General features: G+C 50.2%; 2 protein-coding genes across 4 annotated transcripts in view; one reads left to right on the top strand and one right to left on the bottom strand.

Moving 5' to 3' along the window:
• Positions 1 to 1,278: 1,278 nt before the first annotated feature.
• On the bottom strand, positions 1,279 to 13,824 carry LOC122750032. Of its 3 annotated transcripts, none has more exons than XM_043996667.1 (5): positions 13,707 to 13,824; positions 9,078 to 9,214; positions 6,811 to 7,714; positions 5,227 to 5,400; positions 1,279 to 2,359 (listed from the first exon to the last, which is right to left on the bottom strand). In XM_043996667.1, exons 1-5 carry the CDS (start codon positions 13,778 to 13,780, stop codon positions 2,173 to 2,175), a joined length of 1,476 nt encoding a protein of 491 aa, XP_043852602.1. In that variant the 5' UTR covers positions 13,781 to 13,824; the 3' UTR covers positions 1,279 to 2,172. The 3 variants fall into 3 exon arrangements, with proteins under 3 accessions (XP_043852602.1, XP_043852603.1, XP_043852604.1); XM_043996668.1 differs by lacking the exon at positions 13,707 to 13,824 and adding an exon at positions 11,246 to 11,456; XM_043996669.1 differs by lacking the exon at positions 9,078 to 9,214 and having other exon boundaries at positions 13,707 to 13,800.
• Positions 13,825 to 14,169: 345 nt separating this feature from the next.
• Positions 14,170 to 23,379, top strand: part of ATAD3A (ATPase family AAA domain containing 3A) — a 64,300-nt gene continuing 55,090 nt past the window's right edge. Inside the window, exons 1-3 of the mRNA XM_043994367.1 lie at positions 14,170 to 14,451; positions 21,696 to 21,772; positions 22,612 to 22,713. Of these exons, the coding sequence (XP_043850302.1) occupies positions 14,244 to 14,451; positions 21,696 to 21,772; positions 22,612 to 22,713 (387 nt within the window). The 5' untranslated portion in view covers positions 14,170 to 14,243. The remainder of the gene's footprint in view (positions 14,452 to 21,695; positions 21,773 to 22,611; positions 22,714 to 23,379) is intronic.

Raw genomic sequence — 23,379 nt, 5'->3', positions numbered from 1 at the left:
AGTCACGTCCAATTCTTGGTGACCCCATTTGGGGTTTCCTTGGCAAAGATACTGGAATGATTTGCCATTTCCTTCTCTGGCTCATTTTACACATGAGGAAACTGAGGCCAATAGGGTGAAGTGACTTGCCCAGGGTCACACAGCTAGTAAGTATCTGAGGCTAGATTTGAACTCAAAGGCCTGGAACTCTATTACACTGTACTACCTAGTTCCCCTCCCCACAATTTGTAATATATGTGGTCATATATGTTTATATAATTATATAATATTTTTTACATATTATGTAATGGGTATGCTGCTACCTGATTGTGAAATTTTCAGTGTCTGCATTTTCAGTTTGGCAAACACTACAAATCAGAGCTTTTTTATTTTGGTTGTCTAGACTTGAGACAGTGTTGGAGAAAATGTTAACAGTGCAGATTACACTTCTCAGACTCCGGGGGCTTTTAAGTACCCACTTGATGGTGGCATATACATGGTCTTGGCGTGAAGTTCTAGCATATATATGCTGTACCCAAAGCCATGAGTGAAAACCCAGGCATTGTATATTTGCATGAATCCGTGTATATATGTGTCTATATGTGATTAGATTGTAAGCTCCTTGAAGGCAGGGACTGACCTCTTTTTGCACTGGCGCTTAGAAAGGTGGGTCGTGTTTATTGTGTGTGTGGAGTGGGTGGGTGTGTGTATAAAAACCTTTGTGTTTTCTTGTTAGCCTTTGGTCCCAAGCTACCTGTCCACCTCCCTCCCTCTCACCTCCCACTCCCAGTCCCAGTCAGGGCAGAGAGCATCACTTAGGGACAATTACAACCCAGAGGTGGCTTGTCTTCCCCCAATATGGCCTTCGCCCAAGTGTCTTTGGGCACAGCAGGGACGTGGGCTATGACCTCCCATGTGCCACCATCAGGCATGTACTTAAAAGTCGTAGGGTTCGGTCAGTGAAGCATAAACATTCTCCTTTGCAAATGCAGCAGCAACAAGTAGGGTGCAGGGCCAGAGGCTGGGGCTGCAGCGCCACCTCCTGGCCAGAGGTCATCTCTGACTCATTTCCCACTGGATTGACCGCCTCTAGGGACTGTGACAGATGCAGAGCATTGTCATTCAGGGGAAAGTTGGTCCTGTGGTATTGCCCCTCCTTGGGGACGCTGTGTCCAGAGCTGCCAGGCAATGATCACACAAACGCTGCTCGATAAAACACTGGTATATTTTATGACGTCCAATCAAAGACAGGAACATCAGCTGGGATTCTATTAATCAGCCCTAACCTGATTGCCCTGCCTTACCCCAGATACCTAGCTTTCGACCCAACCAAACATTTAAGTAACAAGCATAATCGAGGGGTTTAAATGTTTGCTTCGGACTCTTCCCCCAGACAGTTAGACAACACACACACTTTTATAAATCCCAAAGCACCGGCAGGCGCTGGGTACACTATCGATCAGAATTTTTTATTTAGTTACGTTTGCAATATGGCCAACCCAACCCCAGTGCCTCTTGTCTTTCTTCCTCCCCGCTTTGCTTGCTGAATATTTACTCATTCTTCAAGGTCCAATTCCACCGCCTTGTCCAGGGATCCCAGCCCCCAACCCCACCAGGCCCCAAGTGGCACAACCTTCTTCCTTGGCCTCCACATGACACTCGGCAGCTGTCTGGGGCACTCATCTTATAATACTGTATTCTAGTTCTCTCGGTTCCATCTTCTCACCTTGAAGAGGCTGTGAGTTCCCTGCATGTCACGGAGAGAGCTGCACTTGGTGTTTTACTGAACCGAATGAGAACAAGGGCTGTCTTAGCTAAGCCTTGTATCTTGCTTGGCAGTTGGTGATGGTAGGTATTTAATAAGTGCCCTTTGAGAGAGTGGAGGAATGGATGAACAGCTCTCCAGAAGAAGCCAACCCTTTTGTGCTTGGTTTTAGCAGCAGGGATGAGAAGCCCACATCTCTTGGCTTCACGTTTCTCTATTCCGAGATTGGACCTTCCAGTCTCAGTCCATTCAGTAAGCAGAGCTTTCTCTTTCTCTCCCTCCTTTGGAGGAAGGCCCCTTTGGGGTTTGGGGGGGGTCTTCATTCTGGAAGACAGCGGACCCCTCGCTTTCCATTCATTCCACAAGGCCAGATCACCTTGGGGAATTCTAAGGCTTCAGCCCATGGCTTCATCAGCCTTCCAATCCCATTACTCATGATCCTTCCGTGTTAAAAAGGGATCCAGATGGGGAGGCTTGGAGGGCTCATCAAATTCCTGGGTCTGGGAAGCCAGTTCCTGTCTGTAGTTACAGAGGAGCGGTGAGTCCCGGCTGTTCTTCAACCACTCGTTATGTTTGTGAGCTTCATAGTGGAACTGGGAGCTTTTCATCTCGTACCTGAAAATCAGAAGCAGTGGTGGTGGCCAGCAGAGATGTGACAGAGCACAGGTAGCCGGACTTGAAGTAGGGACACCCCATACACCCCCCCCACACACACACACACCTGTCAGGGATGAGCGACTTCACAGGGGCAGGCTGGGGACCACAGTAGGAGCCAGAGTGAAGAACACTCCATCCATGGCTTACCTGTTCATCCCACATTAGGCAGTCCTTTTTTTTTTTTTTTTTTTTTTTGGTGAGACAACTGGGGTTAAGTGACTTGCCCAGGGTCCCACAGCTAGTAAGTGTCAAGTATCTGAGGCCAGATTTGAACTCAGGTCCTCCTGAATCCAGGGCCGGTGCTTTATCTACTGTGCCACCTAGCTGCCCCTACATATGTAGTTTGAAAGGACTGCCTTGGGGCAGCTAGGTGGCACAGTAGATAAAGCACCGGCCCTGGATTCAGGAGGACCTGAGTTCAAATCCGGCCTCAGATACTTGACACTTACTAGCTGTGGGACCCTGGGCAAGTCACTTAACCCCAGTTGTCTCACCAAAACAAAACAAAACAAACAAAAACTGCATGTGTAAGGGGGGGTGGGGCAGGGAGGAATTGTGAAGTTCCAGAAACAGTCACTCACTGTTTTAATTGATCTGATGCACAAAAAGGGACACTACTGAGTGGATCTGAGCAAAGGGAGCTTGGACAACCTCCCAGAGGAGGGTGAACCCCAGAATGTGCTATGCAGCATTATTACTTTTATCCCTTTGACTCTTTGTCCAGAGCCCTGGGGGCCAAAGGAGAAGCTGAGGAGGAGTGCCTGGAATGTGCTCCTCCCCCTTCGCCCTGGGGCCCAGAGCTGAGAGCCTTCAGCATCTGTCTCTGGGGCATGTGTCTAGCCAGCGGAGGGGAAGGGCACAGGATCTGCTGAAGTCACCGAGGCTCAGGAGTCAGTTCATTAAATCTGATATCTGCTCCAGACCATCTTGCAGGGCTGCGGACATCTTCCAGACCCTCTGAGCCCTTGGAAGGAAAGTATTTTCTCAAGGTATTAGGGTGGGATTATATGTTCCCATGTTGTCATAGGGCATCCAGCAGGCTGGGCACTCCCCGGGGTTTCTAATGGCACGTAAAGTCAGGCGTGTGACCAGCCATGTGTGCGGTCGACCACAGAGGGGGCCAACACGGTTCTGCTGTTTTATGTGGGGCTCCCTCCTCTGGGGAATGAACAGTTTCCGTAGAAACTGAGTAACAAACAGTGGCCAGATTCTCCTGGAACAAACACCCCAGTGTCTGACTTGGGGCTACAGGCAGCTGGGAAAGAGCGTAGAACGGAGTGCGTCTGAAATAACAACCCGCTTGGAATATGGACAGCACTTCTCCCCAGAGAGCACAATGCCTTAGTTTAGTCAAACTTGGAGCCTCACGTGCAGCCCACAGCTCCCTAGTTCAGCTGGCCCTCCATTTTTTACGGGCTATGTAATTTTCTTCCAAGCAGAGACGATGCTTTCTGGCGACTGGCGCTCTGCCCGTGAGACAGGGTTGCCTAGTAGCATCCCGTTACTGGGGATAAAGGAAGAAGTTTGGAAGTGAGATCAGGTAGAGCCCAATCCACAGATGGAAGGTTTGGAGATTGTTGTGTAAATTAGAGGTGGGAAGGGGAGGAACATCAAAGAGCCCACCCCCTGGCTGCAGAGAGGAGGTAGCCAGGCAGGCCTGTGGGCCAGCCCAACTTAGACACCATTCTGGGGAAGGGAATGGGAAGTAGAACCAGCTCCTACATCAAGGAATCTCAGGACTGAACTTTCCCTAGAGCCAGGCTGACAGCAGGGCAGGAGGTGGGGCCCAGCACAGCTGCAAGGAGCTGCCACCTTCCTCCTGGCCAGGCCAAGGTGGCATTGAGGCTCCTCATTCTTGAGCAGAGGCAGAAAATGGGTCACTACTGTCTCCATGGGCTCAGAGTCTTCACACTGAGGACAAGGTCTTTAAAAATACTGTTTATGGGGCAGCTAGGTGGTGCAGTAGATAGAGCACTGGTCCTGGATTCAGGAGGACCTGAGTTCAAATCCAGCCTCAGACACTTGACACTCACTAGCTGTGTGACCCTGGGCAAGTCACTTAACCCCAATTGCCTCACCAAAAAAAAAAAAAAATACTGTTTACCATTTAGAGATGTTTACTCGGACGCCCCCAGGGGCCTTTGATGTTGCTGGTGGGGTCGGCCCTGGGGGAGCCAGCCCAGAGACAGCCTCCCCAACTTTGTCAGGCCAGCTCACAGACAGCAGGCACAGCCTGTCGGTCTCTGAGTCTAGACTTCAAGGTTCTCCAGCCTAGAAGAACTTGCTGGAGCTTGAGGTGACCAGCAGAACCTTTGAAAACCTTTGAGTTCCCTCCACACCAGGATGAGGCTTAAGAAAAGGGCATCACCAGGGGTCCTTTTCTTCTCCATGAATATTAAGATGCAACGCATACTACCTTGGGGGCTTTAAACCTGTGGGTAAAAAATAACCCTTTCCCATTTCTTTTTTTTTTTCTTTTTTGGTGAGGCAATTGGGGTTAAGTGACTTGACCAGGGTCACACAGCTAGTAAGTGTTAAGTGTCTGAGGCCAGATTTGAACTCAGGTCCTCCTGACTCCAGGGCCAGTGCTCTATCTACTGTACCACATAGCTGCCCCTCCCACCCTCCCAGTTCTACTAAAGAGGAGGAGGGGCCAAGGAGAGAGGAGTTTCAGAGCTCCATGAATAGAGCATCCTGGCGGGGCAGGGGTGGCCTGGGTGGTACCAGAGGGGCGTGTCCTCAAAGTACCAGCTCTTGCCATCCCTTCCTTTCCGGGGTCCCTGTGACCAAGACAGGAGGCCCCAGAGGAGGGTCATAGCACCTACCACTTGCACTTGGGGCCTCGGGTCCGTTCCAGTTCTTGCTGCCTCTTCAGCTCCAATACCCAGTCTTCCTGGGCACGAAGGCGCTGCAAACGCAGTCGGGTCAAGGCTTTCTGGATGGGAGCCATGGTCCCCAGAGACTGACACACATTCCCTTCTTTGAGGGCCTGGAAGAACCTGCAAGGCACAGACTTGGGGGGCTAAGCTCTTGGGGCACCCCATTTCTGGTTCTGGACTCCAACAGCCACTCTCCAAGCTTCCCTTGCCCAAGATGGCACTTGTCAAACAAATGGCCCTGGGCTTGGGTGCCGCCCTGCAGCAGCTGGGCTATAGTGGGTGCCTGATAAAAAGCTACTGAATTATTGAACTGAGCATTTGAAATCTTGTGCTGCTGCTTCTTCCTCGTCTTTTTTTTTGTTTTTGGTGGGACAGTGAGGGTTAAGTGACTTGCCCAAGGTCACACAGCTAGGAAGTGTCAAGTGTCTGAGGCTGGATTTGAACCCAGGTACTCCTGAATCCAGGGCCAGCGCTCTATCCACTGCACCACCTAGCTGCCCCCCTGACCTCTTCTCTTGATAGGATGGCCATTTCTCACAAAGGCCTCTGCCCTGTTTGGTGTGACTGTACATGCATAACTGGCGTCAGATCGCTCACCGTCTCAAGAAGGGATTTGGAACTCAAAATTGGAAAAAAAAAATGAATGTTAAAAAATGTTTTTACGTGTAAGTGGGAAAAAAGAAAACATTATTCCAACAAGTACCAACTACCTCCTCTCACGCAGAGTACATTCCTTAAGCAAGGGTTTACGGATTGTCGACGCAGCTGCTACCTCAGGGTTGAGGGTCTCATGCTGGCTGCTAGGAGGAGCTCATCGCTGATGTTGTCGAAGCCCCCCTGGGAAACGGCTCTAGGCCCTGCTTCTTTGAAGGCCAAAATTGGGAAATGGGACAGATCCACTTAAAGATGGAAACCATGACTTGGGGCCCAGGAGAGAAACCTTCATTTCAGAGTTTTAAACCCCCCCCCCAATTCCCCTCTTGCAGAGTAAAACCTTGGTGAAGCCTGCCCCCAGAAGATGAGGATACAACCCCAGGCTACTTTTTTTGCTTGTTTTATTTTGTTTTGTTTGGCAGGGCAATGAGGGTTAAGTGACTTGCCCAGGGTCACATAGCTAGTAAGTGTCAAGTGTTTCAGGCCAGATTTGAATTCAGGTCCTCCTGAATCCAGGGCCAGTGCTCTATCCACTGTGCCACCTAGCTGCTGCGCCCCACCCCCCACCCCCACCCCAGGCTAGTTTTGAAGTCAACTCTACATTTATGGGGAAAATCCCACCAATGTGACTGGAAAGCCTGGGGGGAGCCCACAGGGACAAGGATCCACCGCAAGGCCTGGGTTGGAATCCTACCTCAGATTCTAACTGTATGACCCTGGGTGAGTCACTTCCTCTGAGCTTCAGTTTTCCCATACTGCAGATGGAGAATAATACCAGCATTTACCTCCCAGGATTGCTAGATGTCTCCAGAGGGATACTCCCTAGGAAAGGGGTTCCACAAAGTACAAGAGCCGTAGCTATATTCTGATTGTTACCTTTTGCTCATCTCCTGAGCCAGGGGGGAGGAGATTCCAGGCACAGGCAGGCAGTAAGGGCTCCAGGAGTGGTCCAGAGCTTCTTCCTCCCTGGTTTCAGGGGGTACACAGGCCCGGCGGGCAGCCCAGGGCCCTGTCTTATAAGTTCGGGACCGTGATGGTCGGCTCAGAGCCGTTTTCTTTCTGGCCCCCCCAGGCCGGATGAGCTGAGGAGGGGGCTGAGCACAAGCATTGGCTCTGGCTGAGGTGGGTCTCCAGATGGGCCTGGGAGACTGGGAGCGAGATCGGACCCATCGAATCCTTTTGGAAGCAGGGGAGAAAGAATGGGATCGGGTGAGAGAAAGAGACCTGCCCCTGGGAACCCCAGGAGAGCTGCTGCTCCTCTGGGGAGAACAGGACCTCACTGGGATCCTGGGAGGTAGCAGAGACTTCACACCGATCACGTGAGGTGCCCCTAGTTTAGGGGGGGAGGACCGTGCAAGGGATCCATCCATCACCAAGGCCACAGATGGCAGGCAGCTACTGGTGGACACCTCACTTCCCAGGAGGTGAGCTCTGTGGTTGCCTGGAGCTAGGGACCTCACTGAAAGGCCCCCAGCCCTGAGGTGGGAGCTGTTTCCCAACAGCCTGGCTGAGCCCTGGGAACTCAGAAACCGTCCCCAGTCCATGGGTGCCTGCAGCAGGGCTTCCCTCTCCTCCGCAGGAGGTGGGGTACATGAAACCTCAGACCACCGGGACTGTCCAGGACTCCAGAGATCAGCAGCATCTGAACCAAAGATATCTTCCGTATCAGAGTCAGGACTCGAGCTGGGGGCCAAGCGTGGGCACACTTGGACCTTCAGCTTCTGTAAACTTTCTTCTAGGTCGTCCATCGTGGGACTGTCCTTTTGAGAAGACAGACCAGCTGCACAATTGGAGGGGGAAGACACAATGTAAGATTTCGCAAGTCACAGAATTCTGTGTCATTCAGTTATGGGGCATTGAGTCCTTCCCACCCAGATCCCAGCCTTTCCTGGCCCAGTAGAGGACCAAGAACCCTTAGGGCACTTTCCAGCAAAGCTCTGCCTTCCCTTCATTGGCAGAGATATGGGGACACCCCAGAATGGCTTTGAGGTCTGAAGAGACAATCAGGACTTGAAGTCCCACTCAGAGAACCTGGTCAGTGCTCTCATGTCATATTAGACAGTAAAGATGATGGGACTTTACTGCGTATCAGAGGGTAGCCTGCACGGCTTTGGCTGGGGTTTGGTTATGATTCCTTTTTTTTGGGGGGGGGGGTGAGGTAATTGGGGTTAAGTGACTTGCCCAGGGTCACACAGCTAGTAAGTGTCAAGTGTCTGAGGCCAGATTTGAACTCAGGTCCTCCTGACTCCAGAGCCGGTGCTCTATCCACTGTGCCACCTAGCTGCCCCTGTTTATGATTCTTTTAAAGCAAAAACCTAAACACCTTATTCTGTAATAAGCAAAGTATGATGGCATGAAATGAAGCTGCATTAAAGGAAATGATCATTTAAAAAATGTAACCAAATTATTTTATGCTTTAAATAAGGCAGGGGGAGTCTATCTATTATATAGCAGACTGATTTGGTTCCATGCCCCCCAGTCCATGGGGAAGTTCATGTATGTTCAAGTTTAGAGTTCCTGCCGTAGGGCTCAGCCCTATGGTGTGATGACCAATGGGAGCCATTTCGTGTAGCCCTTTATACCCACTGCCTGACCCTTGATCCCTAGCAGCCGGCCAGGCTCTCAGCCCTGGAGACATAAATCAAACCAACAGAACTGTTCCTTCGGGAATGGGACTGCCCTCTATCTCCTTGCCCTTCCCTGCAGGATCCCAGCTGCAGAAGGTCCTTCCTCTGAGCATCATCTCAGATGCCTCTACACTGGCCCTGCACTCTGACCCCACCCCTAGGTGCCCCCCCCTCTCCATTTTCTCCTCTCTTTCTCTCTTCTCTTCCTCTCCCCCTCCATCTCCACTCTTTCCCTCCCTCTCTTTCTCCTCTCCCTCCCCCACTCCTTAGATTTCTCACTGCACCTTTTTGGGGGACCTCTCCTTTGCACTTGTCTTGCCCTCCCTTGCATTATCATCATCGTCATAATCCCTCCCCTGATTATATTGTAGGCTCCCTGAGAACAGAACCTCGGCTCCCCATGTGGCCCCTGGGACAGTCTATGGTGGGCAAACCCTTCACAAATATTCCATTTTAGGGATAAGGCTGTGACTCCTTCCATGTGACCCAGCGATGCCCAGGTTCACTCATCCTTACCCATTTCCTCCTCCTGAGTCCATGAAGTGTTTTCCAGGTTGCCTGAAGATATCTGGTTCTTGCCTAATTCATGAGAGTTATGATGTTGGCCATGGGCAGTTTTCTGAGTGTTACTGAGAAATGCATTTCGTTTCTCTCTTCATAAAAACACAATACACACAGAAGCAATTATCTTAGAATGTCAAGCACTTCCTCCCTTTTGTTCTTTCTCTTGGCATTTCTCTTGCTGTCCCTCTTTTAATGTTCGGTTTAAAATCATCCCCAGTCGAATTTCTGTTCTGTTCTAATTGAGTGGAGAACATTCTAGGTGTCTGCGAGGATCATCAAGAAGAGGCAGTAGATTAACTAAGAGAGTTCTATCAGGGGCCTAATTAGAGCCATGGGGATAGCCTCACTGGTCACCCACTGGGGAATTCCTCAGTTCTGTAAGACCCTGGAATTCTTTGCTTCCTGGCCTGTTCCCATTTGTCTTCTTCTGGTTCACCTGCTTCTCCTTCAGGGACAAAACATTCTTACAAAGTGTTCTAAGAGTTCTAGGTGGTACAGTACTGGGCCAGGAGTAAGAAAGACTCCGAGTTCAAATCTGGCCTCAGACACATCCTACCTGTGTGACCGTGGGTGAGTCACCTAACCCTGTTGGCCTCAGTTTTCTCATCTATAAAATGAGCTGGAGAAGGAAATGGCAAACCACTCCAGTACCTTTACCAAGAAAACCCCAAATGGGGTCATGAAGAACCAGACATGACTGGAAAATGACTGAAGGGGTTCTTGAGAACTTCAACTGTCCTCCTCCAACTCCAGCTACCCCCAATTCTCATATTGGTATATTCAGTCCTCCTCTCAACAGACCATTCTCTCACCCTTTGGGGTTAAGGCAAAAGCACAGATAAGTGATGATGTGGCAGTTTTGTTGTCATCTTAAAGGAAAGCCAAGCTCCAAGAATCTGCCTTCATTGCAGGCAGTTTTCTCAAGGAATGATGAAAAATCCCATTTCTGAAGTCAAATGTACAGCTCTTTCTCCCAGACCAAAAAGATCTCACACCAAACCTGTAACCCTAAGGCATCCCACCCCCAAACTCTTTCAGCTACAGGGAACAGGGTGATTCTGAGAGAAAACTTGCAAAGTTGGGAATAAAATCATTTTTATTATTTTTTTGCGGGGCAATGGAGGTTAAGTGACTTGCCCAGGGTCACACAGCTAGTAAGTGTCAAGTATCTGAGGCCAGATTTGAACTCAGGTACTCCTGAATCCAGGGCTGGTGTTTTATCCACTGCGCCACCTAGCCGCCCCCTGAATAAAATCATTTTTGTTTACTTGTTTGGGGAAAGAGGAGAAAGGGTAAGAATTTCTGCCTAAGGACCTGGGACATTTTACCTGTCAAAGTGTGCTTGGGGGGCAGCTAGGTGGCTCAGTGGATAAAGCACTGGACCTGGATTCAGGAGGACCCTAGTTCAAATCTGGCCTCAGACACTTGACACTTACTAGCTGTGTGACCCTGGGCAAGTCACTTAACCCTCACTGCCTGAAAAGTGTGTTTGGGAGTTGGAGGGAGATTGCACTAAACCACATGCCCCACCTAGGGTTAGGATTAGGGATCCAGCCTCAGGAACATCATAACTGACTCTCACACTTCCCCACAGTAGCTGTTCCAAAAGTCCTCTTTATATCCCCTTCTCCTTTTTTTTTTTTCCTGCCCCTACACCTCAAAACTCTCTATGTTTTCTACTATTTTGCTGATGAAAAGATCACCCTTTTGGCCAAAGTCAGCCCCCCCTGCTTGTGTCTTTGATCCTATCACCTCCAGTCTCCTCTTGGGGCTTGTCCCTTGGATCATAGTCCAGCCCCTGGGAATCTTCTATTTCTCTCCCGTTCCCTGCTTTCTACAAACGTGTCCAGGTCTCACTTAACCTTAAAACAAACAAACAAACAAAACCCCCAAACCCCCTTCACTTGAGTCCAGGACCCCTTTCTAGTGACCGTCCTATCTCTTTCTTTCCTCTCACACTCTTCTATGCTTCTTGATTCCAGTTCCTCTCTTCCCATTTACTTCTTCTGAGCTTCAGCTTCAGCTGTTCTCTCCAAGGTTACAATGCTCTTAATTGCTACATCAGATGGCATCTTGACCTCCCCACAGCATTAAACACTGCTGACCAGCCCTTCTCTTACCCACGCATCCTCCTCCACCTGGGGTGTTTTTGACAATGATCCCTCTTGATTCTCCTCCTTACTTGTCCAATCTATACTTCTCCGGCTCCTTTGCTGGATCACCATCCGCGTTCTGTCCCCTAGGGCTCTGCCCTGGGCCCTCTTCTCTTCTATTTCTGTACCTTTTCCCCTGGTGATCTCATCAGTTCCTCTGGGTTCAAGTAATTCTTTTATGCCTCAATCAATCAACAAGTATTCTTTTTGTTGTTGTTCAGTTGAGTTCAGTCATGGCCGACGCTTCATGACCCCATCTGGGGTTTTCTTGGCAGAGATACTGGATCGGTTTGCCATTTCCTTCTCTAGTTCATTTTACAGGAGGAAACTGAGGCAAACAGGGTTAAGTGACTTGCCCAGGGTCACACACCTAGTCAGTGTCTGAGGCGGCATTTAGACCTTGTATTATATGCACTATGCTGCCCCCTAGTGGCCATAAGTTTTATTAAGTCATACAGTCAGGATGGCTGGGCTGATAAAGAGCTATCTTCTTCAGGGTCTGGATGACCCGGGTTCAAGTTCTCACTGTCCCATTCTAGTTGTGGGACCCTGGCCATGTTTTCTAACCTTTCAGTGTCCCCCAGGTAACTCCTAGAATCTAAGTGGTAGAGCAGGTGCTCATCTGCATTGGTAGAGGGAGTTTACTTATTGTGAGTCCTCTGCCCCTCCAAAACCATGGGTCTAGCCCAATGTATCAGGCACCATGCTAGGCAATAAGGATACAAGCCCAGAAATGAAACAATATCAGCCTTGAGGAGTTTACATTCTATCAGAGAGAGGCAGCGTGGTTACATATAAGTACAGGTTTTTTGGTTTGTTTTTTTGTGGGGCAATGAGGGTTAAGTGACTTGCCCAGGGTCACACAACTAGTAAGTGTCAAGTGTCTGAGGCCAGATTTGAACTCAGGTCCTCCTGAATCCAGGGCAGGTGTTTTATCCACTGCGCCACCTAGCTGCCCCCAGAAGTACGTTTTAAAAAACAAAGTAATTTTCATGTGGAGAGACTCCTTGGGGGCAGTGGGATGGGAAGAACCCCTTGAGCTTTGTTGTGGAGCAGAAGAGGCATTCTACAAGGTGGTTGTGAAGAGGAAGTGCAGTCCTAGGCTGTGCAAAGGAAGACTTCCAGGCCTATATATCAAGCCCTCATCGCTCTCCTGAATTCTAGTCACACATCAACAACTGCCTGCTTGGACATCTCCATCGACATTTCACATTGGACACATTCAAAATGTAACTCATTATCTCCACTTTGAAGCCAACCGTTCTTTCAAACTTCTTGGCATCGTCCTCAACTCATCCTTTCCTTTTCCTCCCCTCTCCCAAGGTCCAATCATTTGCCAAAAATCCTGTGAATTCTACCTCCACAGTGTATATCATACCCCTCGCCATCTCTCTACTCACCCAGTCACCAACCTTGATCAGGTTGGCATTGTCTCTTAATCGAATCACCCCAATCACTGAAAATTCATGGTAAGTGCCTCCTAATTGGACTCCTGTCTAGCAGTCTTTCCCTTTTCCAACCCATCCTGCACACAGCTGACCAAAAAACAAAATCTTCCTAAAGCAAAAATCTGACCGTGTTACTTCCCCTTCTCAATTATCTATCTTCGGTGATTCCCCACTGTTTTTAGAATAAAATACAAACTCCTCAGCTTGATATTTAAAGTCTCTCACAATGAACTTTCAGCCTACTTTTCCAGACACCGTATATTACTCAACTTCATTTAGGATATGTTCCAGGCAAACTGCTCTATCTGCAATTGGTATTCCATCTCCCACCTCCATACCTTTGCAGTCTTGTTCCTATGTTTAGTGTGCCCTCTTCCTCTTAGAATTCCTGGTTTCTTTCCAGGCTAAGTAAATCCACTTCCTCAGCCTTGAAGCATTCCTCCACCTGCTACTAGTGGCCTCCCTCTCCCCCTCTGAAATTACTTGGTATGTATTTTGGATTTGTAAACCTATCTTGTATATACATAGTTACTTACATGTATCTCCCCATTTAAGTGAAGGCAGGGACAGTTTTTGCTTTTCTTTTCTTTGCCTCTACACTAAGTACATAGTGTCTGGCACACAGTAGGCACTAAATACTTGTTTAATTGTATCCGCCCCAGTAGAATATAAACCCCTTGAAGGGAGGGACTATTTCAGTTTTTGCGCCCCCAGAAATTAGCACAGCGACTACACCTCGTAGGCACTTAATAAATGCTCGTTGAATGAATGAACGAATGAATGTAGGCTCAGTACAGGGTCCACCTGTTACGGGAAGCCTTGCCTGGTCCCCTCGGTTGCTAGTACTCTAGACCCTGATTCTCTGGGTGACTTCGGGTATCCTGATTCCACTCCCTGGGCCTCAGTGGATGGGGCTCAGTGATCTCTAAATACTCGCCCAGCTTGGGCGGCCTCCGGTTCCTCTTGCCGCTCGCACTCACCGGAGCGGGGCCCGGTGCCCGCGAAGCACGAAGCTCAAGGGCTCCCGGGGGACCTGCTTCTTTGCTGCCGCCATGGCCGGAACCCTGCCCGGCGTCCCCTAGCAACGAGGCGTCGCGCTCCGTTGCTAGGCGGAAGTGATGACACGGGGGCGGGTCCTGCCTCCGGCCGTCGCGCCCTTGAGCATCCCTTCTCGGCCTCCGTTGCCGGCGACTTCGACGACCTCGCTGGGCCCCGCCCCGACCACCTTTCCCCCAGAGTCAATGGCAGCCAATGGGCTGCTGGAAGCCCTAGTCTTGCTTGCCGGCGTCGGAGGAGGGTCCGTACGCAAGGGAGGAGTCATACGTCCCCGCAGCCAATCCGAAGGCAGAACGACCCTGAAGTGATATTCAGGGCACGCGCTCTCCTAGAGTCCGCCCCCTAGGAGGCGGGTTCCTTTTCCTGCGCTTGCGCCCTAGGCGCCGCGTGACGGCTCGTGCCGCGTGTGGAGGTTCTTCAGTCCGGCGGGCACGCGTGGGGGGGCCGGGGGTCGTTTTATCATGTCGTGGCTCTTCGGCGTCAACAAGGGTCCCAAGGGCGAGGGCCCGGGGCCCGCCCTGCCCCTGCCGCCCGCCATGGGAGGGGACGGCGGTGGGGACCGGCCGGGAGGCGGTGGGGACAGACCCACGCCCAAGGACAAATGGAGCAACTTCGACCCCACGGGCCTGGAGCGCGCGGCCAAGGCGGCGCGCGAGCTCGAGCACTCGCGTGAGTGGGTCAACCCGGGGTCACGTCTCCCATTCCCGGCCTCGCGGGCCTGGAAACGCGAGCCCCTCCCCTTTCCCCTTCTCGTGGTTGGTGGGGAAACTGAGGCTGGGGAGGCTGGGTCTATCCCCCGTCTGGATCCTCTCCCCGGGTGGAACTGGAGGCCCGACCCGTCCCTGCCCGAGGGCCCTTGCCTCGTCACCACGTGGGGCACGGGTACCCTTGGAGCATTCTACGATACGGGGAGGGAGCAGAAAGAGCTGTGGATTGGAAGCGGGGACTGGGCTGCGCTTTGACCCCCCCCTCTTGACCAGGGCCCCCTCGCCCTCGCCCCGGTCTCCGTTGCCCCATCTCTGCCAAAGGGGAGTTCGATGACACGACTCCTGTGATCCTGAGGTCCATGGGCAGTGCTTTCGAGGGGACGGGAGGGTGGAGAGGAGAGGAGGCGATGCCCCCTTGAAGCCAACTCCCAGGACACAATAGGATTAACTTCCCTCATCAAGCATCCGATGGGCACCTTCTGTGTGCCAAGCACAGTGCTTAGCTGTTTAGGGATACAGAGAAAAGCAAACATACATGGACCCTGGGGTCCAAGGGCTGACGACCGCAGACGGCTATGCAGGAAAGAGCCCTGGTCAGGATAAACTGGAGGTGATCCGTGCAGGAGAGGCGGGGGAGGGGCTTCCTGTGGGGGGGGGGGACTTGAAGGAAGCCAGGACGGGGAGAGTCCCAGGTATGGGGGAGGGGGGCAGCCAGAGAAAATGACCAATGGTGGGAGGTGAAGTGTGTGAGAAACCCCAGGGAGGCCGGTGCCATTGGATAGCACAGGATGTGGTAGGGAAGGGGACTCTGGAAGGCCCAAGAAGACTGGAAAAGTGGGAAGGACTAGGTTGTGTAGGGCTTTGAATGCCAAACCGGATGTTGTGATTGATTGCAAAGTAATAGGGAGCCTCTAGAGAGGATGATTGAATGGAGAGGAGGGTTGGGGGGGGCGTTGTAGACATGATCACACCTGAACCACTTGGGAGACGTTTCACAGCTGAGTGGAGGATGAATAGGGGTGGAAAGAGGCAGGCTGACCCACCTGAGGCTATAGCAATAGTCCGGGAGCAAGATGATGAGGACCAGCACCAGGCTGGTAGCAGTGTCTGAGCAGAGAAGGAACCCGTATTTGAGCAATATTACGAAGGTAGAATTACAGGACTTGGTAATGACTGGATACAGGGGCAAGGGGATGAGTATAAAGTCAGGGTTGACATGTAGATTGTAAGACTGGGTGTTTGAGAGGATGCTGGTCTCTCTCTTTTTTTTTTTTTGGCAGGGCAGTAAGGGTTAAGTGACTTGTCCAGGGTCATGCAGCTAGTAAGTGTCAAGTGTCTGAGGTCAGATTTGAACTCAGGCCCTCCTGAATCCAGGGCCAGTGCTTTATCCACTACACCACCTAGCTGCCCTCCTCAATTTTTATGCATTGCTGATTCGTCTGCTGACATGGGGAAGGAAGGGGACAGAGTAGGGCTAAGGTCTCCCCTCTTTGCACCAGATCCAGTGGTGGAAGTGGTCTCTCTGCATATCCATTCTTCTGCTTTCACTTGGAGGGTTTTTGTTTGGGTTTTAGGGTTTTTCAGTGGGGTACTGGGAGGCTTCGGAGTACTGAGCCTAGGGTCAGGAACAGATAGTCAGTTAACATAGGTTAACATAGGTGTTTCTTTGGAATGCAGATTTTGTTCAGAATTCTTTTTGTTAAGTCGAATTTGCATGATGCAGTAAAGTGAGAATCCTCTGTATAGAGGGGAAAAGGAAGAGGATGCAGGCCAGTGTTGGAGGAGCTTCACTCTGTATATCTAGCATTTCCTCTCCTGAGGTTTCAGCTTTCTTATATACAAATGGAAGGCACTGGACTAGGGGTGGTCTTTAAGGATGCTTACACCATTGACCTAACCAGCGCCACTTTTAATAACTCTTCTGTCTTAGGATCCTGTTGAACCTAAGTTCTGGAGAGCTTTGGAAAGAATCATCACTGCATTGGATTGGTGGAGGAAGGCCCACCTGGTGGAGGTGGAGTCTATCTCCACCTACCTTTACTAGGCAGAATTGCAGAGTAACATTAAAGCAGGAAGGAACCTTGTCCTCTCATTTCACACATGGGAAAACTGTTCAAGGTCACACAGCTGCTGTCAGAGGCTGAACATAAACCCAGGCCTTCTGGCTCTTTGCATTATGTCATACTGCTCCCTGAACTCTAACCCCCCTGCCTCCGGGATGAAATTGCAATATTTTAATCATGACTCAAGCAGAGGAGTAACTGTTCTGGCTGTGGGGTGTTGATATGAATACAGGCAGCAAATCCTTGATTATTTCCCACCTAGTGACCCAGGTAATCCTGGGAACAGGGTGCTTTGGGAACAAGATAGTTTGTTACTCACAGCTTACTTCCCTGTACTGCTAAGGATTTGTGTATGCGCATATAGTATTTGCTAGACTTTGAGTTCCATTAGGACAGGGACCTTGTCTTTTCTTTTTTCCAGTAGCGGTTGTGGGACTTTATACTCAATAAACACAATAGGGGGTGCAGTAGATAAAGCACTGGCCCTAGACCTGAGTTCAAATCTGGCCTCAGACACTTGACTCTTACTAGCTGTGTGACCCTGGGCAAGTCACTTAACCCTCATTGCCCTGCAAGAATCTTTTCCCACCACTCTACACTATGGAATCCCCATTGACCAAACTTATTTCCACTCCATGAGCAACCTAGCCTATGGGACAAGTAAGGACAGTGTGATAGCTTGGTAGTGACATTACCGAATCAGTGACCTCTTTGTGGCTGGCTCTCTCACTGGTTCTTCTCTCCAACCCTAGAAATGTGCATGTTCTGTAGAGTTCTGGCCTCTCCTCTTCTCTGCGACTTTTGGTCCTCATAGGCTCTGTCATGGTGGGGATTCCTTTGTGTGTGGGTTGATCTGGAAGACCATGGAGGGCCCTTACAGCTTCCAAATTCTGTGATTGTTGGGTGCTTTTCTTCATTCCCTCTCTTCTTCATCTATTAGTGTTGTGAAGATGACTCTCCAGTCTGTCATGTTAACCTGTTTGCCTCTGTTTGCCTCAGTTTCCTCAGCAGTAAAATAGAAATCATTCTAGTACTTGCCTAACTGGGCTATTGTGAGGAACAGCTGAGATAATATCAGTATGATGCTTAGCATAGTGCCTGCCACATAGTAGGATTCTGGATTCCCTTCTTCGTGTCTCTTCCACGTTCTAGACTAGTATTTCTAACTGCCGGCTTGACGTCTTCACCAATAGGATCATGGAGTCACAGATTTAGAGCTGGGAAGGAACCTTAAAGGTCACTTACTCTTTTTTTTTTTTTTGGTGAGGCAATTGGGGTTAAGTGACTTGCTCAGGGTCACACAGCTAGTAAGTGTTAAGTGTCTGAGGCCGGATTTGAACTCAGGTCCTCCTGACTCCAGGGACAGTGCTTTATCCACTGAGCCACCTCACTGCCCCAAGGTCACTTACTCTTACCCTTCATTTTACAAATGAGGGAACTGAGGCCCAAAGACAGACATATAGTAAATAGTCCTCTCAGATTCCCCTGTTCTTTTTTGTTTGTTTGTTTGTTTTTGTTTTTGTGGGGCAATGGGGGTTAAGTGACTTGCCCAGGGTCACACAGCTAGTAAGTGTCAAGTGTCTGAGGCTGGATTTGAACTCAGGTACTCCTGAATTCAGGGCCAGTGCTCTATCCACTGCACCACCTAGCTGCCCCAAGGTCACTTACTCTTACCCTTCATTTTACAAATGAGGGAACTGAGGCCCAAAGACAGACATATAGTAAATAGTCCTCTCAGATTCCCCTGTTCTTTATTCTGCTGGTGCTGCCCTTGCCGTCATCTCCAATTCACCTCATTCTTTAGACTATAACTTCACCATCTGCCCCATTTCCTCCTGGCATCCCTCTTTCTGATAATGCCCCCACCATCCTCCTTTCAAGCTAGATTGAATATCATTTCTGTCTCCTCCTCCACAAGGTGTTTGAAAAGTCCTGTTGATTCTTCCTCTGCAAAGCTTCTTTCTGTCAACTCCCTTCCATTTCCACCTTAATGGGGCTTGCCCCTTGGCGAGACTTTCGCTGTAGCCTCCCGAGGGGGTCTCCCTTCATCCTTTCTTGTTCATTCCATATTCCAGATCAATCTCACTGATTAATTAGGTTCGCAGTCAGTCACCAGTCTTGATTAAGCACCTACTGTATGCTAGTGCTGGGGTTACAAAGACAAAAAAATGAAATCGTCCTGATTCTCAGGGAGTTTTCATTCTGTGGGAGAGACTCTGTGTGGATAAGTACTGAGAGGGAGGGCACTAACAATCAGATGGGGGATTAGCTTCTGTTACTTCCTCAAACTTTCATTTGTTCCCCACTGCCTACAAGATCAACTAATCTCTGCCTGGCATTCAAGGCCCTTCACTCTGTCTCCAGCTTGGCTTCATACCACTCTCCTATGTCTTCCTTAAACCAAGAGCCTCGAACTCAAAGGGAAATAAACCCTGTGGGAGGCATATTGACTTAGAGTAGGCTTCCGCCAGTCACAGACAACCATGGATCAGTGCCTTGAAGAGCCACTGGCCACACGGTATGGCTGTGCAGTCAGATACGGGAGCTGCAGCTCCTGCCACAATGAGGACATCGGAAAACTGCGCTCTCTGTTGCGATTAACTTAGAAAACCCCCAAATAACATTGTTTCTGTTCTTTGTATTTTTATTTATCTTAAGACATTTCCCAAGTACTTTTTTCTTCTCTTTTCTTTTTGGTGAGGCAATTGGGGTTAAGTGACATGCCCAGGGTCACACAGCTAGTAAGTGTCAAGTGTTTGAGGCCAGATTTGAACTCAGGTCCTCCTGAATCCGGGGATGGTGCTTTATCCACTGTGCCACCTAACTATCTGGTTCCCTGCAGCACTCGGGTTTTCTAGCTGTGAATTTGCCACCTCTGCTTTAAGTTGTAGCCAGAGCTAAGTCTTACCCTTTCCTTTTTCACCGTGCACTTTGGGTCCTGTTATTCCCTTTACTTAGTCCCCAATTGACCCCATCATTCAAGACCCAGTGCAGAAACATGTCTAGGAGCCTCTCACAGATACTTCAGCTATAAGCGAGCACTACCTACTCTCTGCTTTTGTAGCTAGCCCTCTGTCTTTCTTTCTTGTCCTTCGTCCTATTTGATGGGGATAGAATTTACATTATCATTTCACACTGTCCTTATGTGAAGAAGCCTATTGGGCAGCTAGATGACACAGTGCATAGAGTGCTAGGCTTGGAATCAAGACTCCTCTTCCAAAGTTCAAATCCAGCCTTCAATACTTACTGGCTGTGTGACCCTGGGCAAGTCACTTTACCCTGTTGGCCTGTTTCCTCATCTGTCAAATGAGCTGGAAGAGAAAATGGCAAACTGCTGCAGCATCTCTGCCAAGAAAGCCCCAAATGGGGTCACGGAGAGTCGAACACGACTGAAATGACTCGGCAACGACGTTGGCCGTTGATTTTTGTTTTCAGTCATGGCCGTGTCTTTCTTTGCAGCATTTGCAGGGCTTCCTGGGCCTCCGGGGGTCAGTGCTCTGGCCAGGGATAGAGGTAATCCTGTGACCATGGACAGGTGGTCAGAACAGAGTGAAGTGGCCTTTGGAGGGATGAGCCCATGACCCCTGCGCTGGCCGGCTGAGCCAACCATGATTACTTGCTTTTCAAACTTATGGATTCTATCCCTCTTTTTTCTTCTAGACTTTGGATGTTATTCTCTGGCTCTGGTCAGCTTTGGTTAGAGTCAAGCAGATGGGATACTGCCATCAAGGGCCGTGTTTTCCAATGTCTTTAATGATTTGTATTTTGGAGAAAGTGACAATCCCATGGAGGCCAGGGACCTTTCCTGTTTCCTCTGTGCTTGGGCCAGCAGAGATTGGCTGCAAGGCATCCTCTGGATAATGACTAGACCTTCCATCCGTGAGTGATGTGCTTCTCCTCAGAGAAGGCTTGCCTTAGTTGGCCAAGCCTGACTCTGGAGCCTTCCTGCCAGAGCAGGCGTCACTGTCTTAGACAGCCATGGCTCCGGCTCCCTCTCTGGCCAGGGTGTGTTTTTATCCAGGGTCTTGTTTCTAGGGGACTTGCCAGGAGACGATGTTTGGAAAACATTTGGTGAATTTGAAAACCTTATCTAAATGCCCCTTATGATGAGAATGAAGCTCTTTTCTGCAGCCCCTTGTAGTGTCTCTTCTTACTTAGTAACTGATTGACCATCATTTCTGGTGAAATAATCCTGCCTTATGCGGGGGATGAGAACTTGTTCTTGTGAATCCTTAACTTGACATCTTATGGCTGTTTTTAATCCACCAAAGAAAATGGTTCTTGGGTCTCCTGTAGTTCCTTGAGGGTGGGCACTGTCTTTTGGCATTGGGTCCCCAGCCCCTAGGCCAGGGCCTGGCGCAGCCAAACTACAGGTCCCCGTCAGCCTCTACACTGGTTGTCCCCAGTGCCTCCCATTAACTCTTCTTCTCCTGCAAGTGCCTCGTAGCCTTCAGGACTCGGGTCATCCCTCCTACCTCTACACAAAGCCTTTCCTGAGCACCTGCCTCTGCCCTCCCTGCCATGACTGCTGGGAATGGCTTTTGTCCTCCGTGTATAAGCTCTCACTACCATGCCAACTCCCTCAAGGCTGTCTCATTTTGGTCTCAGTGTGCCCAGTGACTGGCACGTGCTGGGTGCTTGGTGAAGGCTTAGGGATTGGTTCTGCCACTTTTGATGTGGCTAGACCCTATAAACTTAAATTCTAAGTGCTAGATCCTCATGTTCCTGAAGGGAGCCACCGCTCAGGAGGCATTCATTCACTGCTTAGGTGTCCGGGAGATAAGTTCACACAGGAATTGCCTGTTCTGGGAAGAGGAGACTTGGACAGAGGGGGCGGGGGGGGGGGGGGTGGTGGTGGCTGGACCTTGGAAAATGAATAAGATGAGGATGGGCAGAAAGAGCTGGGACCTGACTATAGGAGGAAGAAACAGTGTGAGCCACAGCATGTGCAGGTGAAGGGGAGGGGCTGGTTGGAGCTGAGAAGGCAATAGAGATCCTGGGGATAGGGCCTCATCCGCAGGATGGCCCTCCAGACAGGGAGGAATGTGGGGGCTTAGCAAGGAGTAAGATGGAGAACTCCAGTGGGATGGGATTCAGGGGTGACGCAGATTCTCTGTAAGCATTGCTCTCCATTGTCCTGCAGGCCACGCCAAGGAAGCGCTAAGTCTCGCCCAGATGCAGGAACAGACTTTGCAGCTGGAGCAGCAGTCGAAGGTTAAAGTAAGTTGTCCGACTTCTTGCTGAACATCTCACATCAGGCATTCTGATTCCAAGCTTATTGGCTGCATTTTATAGTCCATGGCTAAAGGAGAAAAAAAAAGGTTTAAATGGACACACAGGAGTTGGCAAATTTTGGTGTCTTGAAGTTTTTTAGGGCCCAGGGAGAGGGACTGGCCAGGCTTAGATACACACAGTAATAAGGCCAAGGCTTTGTGTGCAAGGTCAGGCAGCCTCTGAGACATCATTTTATTTCAGCCAAATACAGTCTCTGACATTCATCTGATAAGAACATGTTCCCCAAACAGTAAAGCACAATATTCTTGTATAAGGGGTTAGGGACCCAGAAATGCACGTTTGCTTTTTTGGGATGTGCTTCAGGGCTTCTCGAAGTATCTTTTTCCTTCTGTGTCCTTTTTTTTGTGGGGCAATGAGGGTTAAGTGACTTTCCCACGGTCACACAGCTAGTGTCAAGTGTCTGAGGCCAGATTTGAACTCAGGTCCTCCAGAATCCAAGGCCAGCGCTCTATCCACTGCACCACCTTCTGTGTCTTTGTAGGTCTATAATGGGATGTGCCTGTGGGGGGTTGTTGTGTGAGTGTATTCTTCTTGTGTGTCTGGTGGTCAGTTGGGCTTATTCAGGAGCACTGGAATGTTCTAATTGGGGCAGCTCTGTTCCCTGGGGTGCTCAAGGTTCTTTTTGCACAGGGGCAGCCGTGGCCAGAGGACGCTGGACACAAAGTGATGGGTCATGGAGAGGAATCAGGGCTGGGCTTGGTTTTCCCTGCAGCACTTGCTGCAGACATGTTCCCTTCCTGACAGTGTCATCCTTCTTCTTAAAGGAATACGAAGCTGCCGTGGAGCAGCTGAAGAACGAGCAGATTCGGGTGCAAGCAGAAGAGAGAAGGAAGACACTAAATGAAGAAACGAGGCAGCATCAGGCGGTAAGGACTCTTGGCCATGGCGGCCTGACCCCCCTTGTTGGGAGTAGCCACCCGTGTTGGGCATTGACAGAGCAGGTGTGATGGGTGTGAAGTTGCATTCAAAGATACTTATTCTAGGTCTCTGCTTCTGAAACCCATTGTACAGCTTCATCATTCGCTTGAAATATGGGAGGTCTGACTGGTTCACCTAAAGGACCACTGTCCACGGTATTTCTGGAGGGCCTTTTTGAAGGCGCTGACGTTGCTTCAGCAGGTCATAAGCTCCTTGGTCATTCTGTCTCCCGCTGGGTCTCACTGTCCCCTTCCCTCCTTCTGACCCTCAGTACGCTCCTGGGCAGTCATCCCTGTTGTAACTAGGTGTTCTTCCCTTCCCAATCCCCACCAGAGAGTTGGCCAGGTCAGTTGTAAGCTGCCCTGCTCTCCAGGCCTCATGTGCAGTCAGAGCCCACACCTTGCTACCATCTTCCTCCTCTTCCCCCTCCCTCCCTGCAAACAACCAGGAAAGACCACGCTGCAGACTCTGCTGGGCCCACTGCGGGTGCTGCTCTTCTCTGATCTGCGCTGCGTCTTCCAGCCTTTCGTGCAGCAGCCCATGATTGAATCTGTCCTCTTCCTGCGGTGCTTGTTTCTTCCAGGATCCCACAGCGCCACACTCTTCATGGTGCT

Source organism: Dromiciops gliroides, chromosome 3, assembly GCF_019393635.1.
Source record: "Dromiciops gliroides isolate mDroGli1 chromosome 3, mDroGli1.pri, whole genome shotgun sequence".
Classification (NCBI taxonomy): Eukaryota; Metazoa; Chordata; class Mammalia; order Microbiotheria; family Microbiotheriidae; genus Dromiciops; species Dromiciops gliroides.
Note: the sequence above shows the minus strand (reverse complement) of the source record. Positions and strands in the feature narration are given on the sequence as shown.

Bases quoted from the DNA above. Each gene is read 5' to 3' on its own strand.
- LOC122750032 (XM_043996667.1), bottom strand. From the start codon at position 13,780: ATGGCGGCAGCAAAGAAGCAGGTCCCCCGGGAGCCCTTGAGCTTCGTG. The intron at 5,401-6,810 runs GTAACAATCAGA...TGTGCCTTGCAG, and splicing joins GCTCAGGAGATGAGCAAAAG to GTTCTTCCAGGCCCTCAAAG. The intron at 2,360-5,226 runs GTAGGTGCTATG...TCTGATTTTCAG, and splicing joins CGAGGCCCCAAGTGCAAGTG to GTACGAGATGAAAAGCTCCC.